General features: G+C 35.6%; 1 protein-coding gene across 1 annotated transcript; it reads right to left on the bottom strand.

The window, feature by feature from the left end:
- Positions 1 to 2,470: 2,470 nt before the first annotated feature.
- Positions 2,471 to 4,056, bottom strand: LOC145564855 (uncharacterized). The gene is made up of 3 exons (XM_081625026.1): positions 3,306 to 4,056; positions 3,182 to 3,212; positions 2,471 to 3,038 (listed from the first exon to the last, which is right to left on the bottom strand). The coding sequence occupies exons 1-3, from the start codon at positions 4,054 to 4,056 to the stop codon at positions 2,471 to 2,473; spliced, it is 1,350 nt and encodes a 449-aa protein (XP_081481152.1).
- Positions 4,057 to 6,314: the final 2,258 nt, after the last annotated feature.

Here is a 6,314-nt window from a genome sequence, read left to right as displayed (position 1 = left end):
CCGGGAAAAAAAGTTGAGGTACAAAATAATAATAATAATCATATAAATGACAGGAAACCTCATCTTAAACATAACAGGCCTTATCATTTACTAATAACAAAGTAATATTCATAATTATATAAGAAAGAATATGAAATGTCGTGGAAAGGAAAATACATTGCATAAGCAACACTAATATTGATATTGATACTAATGTATACATACCTGGTACAACATAGTTGATAAAAAAGAACTCAGTTAACGGAGTTCTGCTCCGCAAGCCATCAGAAACAACAGACTGTAGTCGTTCATGTGGCCTAAGCACAATGGTCTGCATGTTTGGCAAGTGTACTGGTAATGGGAGGACCGGGGGATGCATTTCAAATAATTCAAAACCAAGATTTTCCATGCAGCTTCACATGATGACACCCATCTCCCAGATTGATACTGTTTAATTTCATCAACGACATTATCTTTTTGAGGTACAATGTTATATTGGATTTGATCATGACCTTTATACACATATTTATACAGATATTTGACAGCTTTAATAGTTGAGCAGACCTCAACATTTATATGGCTATTAAACATCATAGATAAATATGGATTATAGGGTATGACCCAGCGATTGTCCAGCTGGGCACCTCTTATTTTAACACTTTCTCTAGTGTTTTTGCGTCTGTATAAAGGATAGCCTTCTTTATTTGCAATGGTATCATCGGAAAACTGTCTAGGGTAACCATATTTGCAAGAATCTTTCATTCCTGATTTGCGGATACATGTACATTTAGGATTCAAACACTACTAGAATTCGGGCAAATTGCGACCGTTTTTTTACGACCGTCAATAAAACGGTCGCAAAAATAAAAATCTGCGACCGTTTTAAAGGCGGTCGCAATTTTATGACCGTTTTAAAGGCGGTTGCAATTTTGCGACCGTTTTTTACCATTTGAACCGTCGCAAGTATATTTAAATAATTTTTTTTTAATAAATACATGTGAAAATTAATTAAAAATAAAAATAAAGTAGTTGCGACCGCCTAAAACAGTCGCAGATTACGACCGTTTTAACTCACAGTCGCAAATAGTCGCTAGTTGCGACCGTTTTCAACAGTCGCAAATAAAGTAGTTTTTTTCTTTTTTTTTGGTATAAAAGCCCACTAACCCTAGCCCTAATTTCTTTTCACACTTTCAGCAGCCGCTCCTCTCTTTTCTTTTTCTCTCTCCTCTCTCTCTTTTCTCTTTCTCTCTTCTCTCTGTCTTCATCTTTCGTTCTCTCCGATCCATTCCTCTTCTCCTCCATCATTCCTCCTCTCCTCCTTCATTTTTTGACTTTTATCGCCGGAAATCAGACACTTCAACGAAATAGATCGAAAATCGTCCAAATATTCAACCGACACCAACCGTCACCACCATGTCTTTCACCGTCAAGCTTTAGCTCACCACCACTATCTCCACCGTCACAATCTTAAGGCTTAACAAGTTGATGGTTTTTAAGGTCAAATTCGACCATATCTAGACTTTTCATAGTCGAATTTGGCCTTATTAAACCAAATTTAAGGTGAAATTCGAAGTCCACTCGAGATTTAAGGTATGTTATCGTGTTTATACTTGTTTTTCTGATTTTTTATTCGAATTTTTTTGATTTTTTTGTTCGAATTTCAGTACTCGAATGTTAATTTTTGTTCATTTTGGGATTCATTTTCGTTTTCATTTTTTTGTTAATGTTTGGGTTTGATTTTGTTATTTTTGTTAATATTACTATGTATGTTTGATTTTCGTTTCGATTTTTGGGTTGATTTTTGTCAATTTTATTTTGGATTTGATTTTTTGGATGATTATGGTTTGATAATTGTATCATTTTCGATTTTGTGGTTTATTACTTCGAATTTTGTCTGTTTTTTTTTTATTAATTCGAATTTTTCCATGTTTTAATCATTGGAATTTTGTCTTTTTTTCGTTTGAATTTTTGTTTGGATATTCTGTTTTATTTGGGTTTGATTTTATCTGTGTTTTGGGTTGATTTTTGCTAGTTTTCGTGGTGGGTGGCTGGGGTTTTCGTGGTGATTGGGTGGTGTTTTAAGTTGTGCAGTGTGGTGGGTAAAGGTGATTGGCTGGGAAAGGGCAGTGGGTGGAGTTGGCTTGGGTGTGAGAAGTGGGGGGCGTGGCTGTGAAGAGCAGGGGTGGTGCATAATATTTTTTTTTGTTTTTTTTTCAACTTTTAGCGACGGCCAAAAGCGGTCGCTAATTTCACTAATTGCAACCGCTTCTTTTACCGGTCGCAATTATTTATATTTGCGACCGTTTCCTTTGCGGTCGTTGAAAATAACAAAAACGGTCGCAATAAATCTGCGACCGTCACACAGTCGTAATAATTTTTTTTTGCGACCACGGAAATAACGACCATCCCTTTACGACCGTTGACGGTCGCAATTATGAATTGCGACCGTTTTTGCTGTTTTCTGCGACCGTTTAAGGCGGTCGCAAAAACCTTAATTTTTAGTAGTGAAACTTCCACATGGACCATGCATCATATGTCTTAGCACAATTTTCTGAAGTGCAGGAGATGTAGTAGGAGGTATTTCTGCAGAGACAAATCTATCATAATCTTCAACACATTTTAGCTTGAACTCTGGCTTTAAAATAATCAGAAAGTGAGCATGTGGAAGCCCTCGTTTATGAAATTCAACCACAAATACCATAGCAGTGACTCTACCAAAGCACTTTTTCTCTTTGATTTCTTCTTTCAATGCAATTAGTTTAGCACGAAAAATACGCGCCACTAAATTAGGGAGATCTTGTGCTTGTTTGTTAGTTCCCAATTCATTTTTGATCTCATGCCAGTTTGCATTGCTTGTCATTGTTACAAAAAGATCAGGTTTTCCAAACTTTTGCACTAAAGCCATTGCATTAAAATACCACTTTTTCATATCTCGTGGTCCTCCTATATAAGTAGGAGGTAGTATAACCCTGCGCCCAACATTTGCTGCAATAGTTTCACCACAATCCAAAGAGTCAAGCACACCTTGATATAGATCAGCTCTAATTGTGTCTTGATTCCTGCGAAAGAAATCTAGCCGTGTGTTTTCTATTTTGACGTACATATCAACTATATATTGCTGGAAACATCTCCCTGCCCGGAGCAGCAAATTATTAGGCCTTATTTGTATTTATAAGCATAATATTCTCTAGCTGACACATACTTGTCTGCTTTTGTGTTTCGTCGTGAAGAACCTACATTTTGAATAAGACCAAATTAGTATGTACAGTTTGTAGTATGCATATATATGGTTGAAGTATATCATAAATCAAAAGATAAGAACATACGTAATTCTTCTTCTGCAAGTAACTCATCCATAGTATGAACAGAACATGACATGACGGGATCAACTTGGTTAGCTGATTGTTGCCTCCCTCCCCAAGTTGTTTTCTTGAGCCCCTTAGTCCATCCACATTCACCTCTTGGAAATAAAATAGGATATTGTAATGGATCACAACAACCATAGTAATGTTGAATGCCATGAGGCTCTGATGATTTACCCCGAACAATGATGTAAGGACTACTACTATCGCTAGAGCCTGAGTTATTTGGCCATATACTAGCAACTTCATCAATTGATGGAGCATTGTACACCCTTTGATCAGGGACTGTATCTTTATTCAGGATAATAGTTGTGGTTTGGTCAACAGGTATTTCTCGCAAAGATCTGAAGAATCTGGCATATGGATTATCCTTAGTAACATTCATCAATATAGAAACAATGTCATCCCTTACTTCTGGGAAACTTTCTGTGCGGTGGGTGGTTTCATGTTGACCATCATAGAAATACAACTGTAAATACTTAGCTTTCCCATCAGTAAGAAGTAAATCCGGAACAAAGTGATACATCTGACCATGTCCCTTGAACACATAAATTCCCTTGTGAGTTTCAGAACCATAATTGCCGCCCAATGAGCCGAAAGCGAACAAGTTGTTGTATAACCGAGCATACTGTTTAAAATGAAGAGCATCTTCATCATCACTTGTAAAGAGTCTCTTTAGCTCCAAGGGATATTCATTGGCAGCTATCTTCTCCATTACCACAAAAAAAGTGCAAGGTCTCGTATGCAAACTTTTTTGCATTGCATTTAAGACAATAATGTGGCGATGCTAACTTTGCAGGGCCAGTAGGCAACTGCAATCCTATTGTTGCTGCTGAGGTTTCTACAATACACATGTTGCATTATTATGTGAATATTTGTTCATGAACATGAAACATCTTAAAACAAGTAGAATAATTAATACCAATATTTTGAATAGGGTGTCGACTCTGTGGTTGCCTCGCCATCCTAGTCCAAGTATCAGGATGCATAACAGTCAGATTTATAAAATAATAAGTATAATTGTATAATTGTCCAAAGAAAACAAAACACTATTAACTGGCCAATGCATTATAGTATGAATACCTAACAGGCTGCATTTGAGACCCTATTTCAATTGTTCTTCTTCGTGTTCTTGATCGTTTTACAAGCCTAGTTATTCCACCGGTGTGAATAGGCACCTCTGATTCAATTAGCAAACTGATTTCATCTGCATCACTCAAAGCAGCCGATTTAATTATAGGTTTCTTGGCTGATCAAAGTGCATTTTCACATATCCATTAATAAGTCTAAATGTTAAAGTTACCTAAAGTATTCATAGGTGAAGAATGTGCTTGCCTCCGTCTACTACACCTGCTCCGGCAAACAATAAAGAGTTAGGAAGTTACATATGAAACTATAGCTCTTACTATATTTTAAACCACAACTGTCTAACAGTTGATATAAACCTCGGAGTACTATTTTATAGGTTCAGCAATTCTGTTCCAGCATAAGATGTTCCTGTAGCTGCATAAAAGGTATATCTTTAGTACTTCAGTATGTTGGTCAAGTATTAGTATGTAGTGAATAACTAAAACTTTTGACACTCTTCAATACTATTATACCAATGTGATGTGTTGCCTGCTGAGCCTCGATGTGCCTACATAATCTGCCAGTTCTACTGGTCTGTGTGCTGTCAATGCGAACACTGAATTAAACACATGTATATAAACACTGCATAAGCAACCAATTCAAGTGAACTAACTTAAAGCATACTATATATAACAAACACCTGAAAATATTAGACTAAGACATGGCTGCTATTGCACGCCGACGTCTTCTTATACTTGGTAGAGACCTTGACATCAAGTTCACATTAACACCTATTCATTATATCACATATTGAACTATTAGATACAACAATAGTATTGTAACTAAGGGTATATAGTGATATGATCATTGGTCTATAAAAAAAAACAAAGAAAAAGAACAAAGAAAAAGAACCAAAATATTTCACAAGTATACAATACTGTTATAATAAATGCATTAATACAACTATAACAATAAAGCAGGAAGTTATATTATCTAAATAACAATGAAACCAAAGCTTTTGGACATTTTTCAGAAATAGAATATATATATATATATATATATATATATATATATATATATATATATATAATACACTCAAAAGCGTTTCATACAACCAAATACATTTAAGCATAATCTATGAATATGATACATCATAGCAATTGGTCAACATTAAATCATTGTTAACTACACATTAGAAAGATTAGATCCATACAGAATTATAAAATACAAATAGTTGATATACAAACACATAACACATAATGTGTTTCAGTAACCAACTTTCTAGACTTATACAAATCTAACTCTTTTTGCTACTACAGATGGAGTGCTAGTTTCAGACTTGGGTGTAAATGGACTCCCTAATGGTCTTTTGGAAACTAAAAGAGCAGGAGTGCTTAGAGCAGGAACAATCACAGGAGCTTGGGGGTTGTCCTTAGGCGGAGTTGTTGGACTTTCTGCCACCAAGAAAGGCATCAGCTGTGCAGTATCTTTATGCCCTTTCTTTCGCTCCTCTACTGCTAAACAGCTTTCCCTTTCTAGAGAGCATAGAACTCCTTTTAAACTTGCAGAGCCATAGTTTGCATCCACAATATCTGAATTATATAGCTGCATAATATAATAAATTGTTTTCTTAGCAACCATTTGTCTAGACTCATTGCTATCCAAACAAAATTCATTAAATATACACTCCATCCCACTTTTCGCATGAGTCGAAATGACTATAAGCCAAGATACATAACCCTTCCTTTCTGAATGAACTGTTTCTAACGAGTTATAACCACACCAGTTTGCTTAATAACTTTAGGCAGAAAGGCCACATAATCAAGCGGAACATGTAAAACATCACCTACAATCTTCTTACTACAAGTCTTTGTTTTATCACAAGATTCTAAAGAGTTGCATTTT

The sequence above is a fragment of the Chenopodium album genome, chromosome 10 (genome assembly GCF_948465745.1).
Source record: "Chenopodium album chromosome 10, dcCheAlbu1.1, whole genome shotgun sequence".
Taxonomy (NCBI): domain Eukaryota; kingdom Viridiplantae; phylum Streptophyta; class Magnoliopsida; order Caryophyllales; family Amaranthaceae; genus Chenopodium; species Chenopodium album.
The sequence above is the reverse complement of the archived record's forward strand: the minus strand, read 5'-3'. Positions and strand labels throughout refer to the sequence as shown.

Bases quoted from the DNA above. Each gene is read 5' to 3' on its own strand.
- LOC145564855 (XM_081625026.1), bottom strand. From the start codon at position 4,056: ATGGAGAAGATAGCTGCCAATGAATATCCCTTGGAGCTAAAGAGACTC. The intron at 3,213-3,305 runs GTATGTTCTTAT...TTCAAAATGTAG, and splicing joins ACTTGCAGAAGAAGAATTAC to GTTCTTCACGACGAAACACA. The intron at 3,039-3,181 runs GTATGTGTCAGC...TTTCTTTCGCAG, and splicing joins CGAAACACAAAAGCAGACAA to GAATCAAGACACAATTAGAG.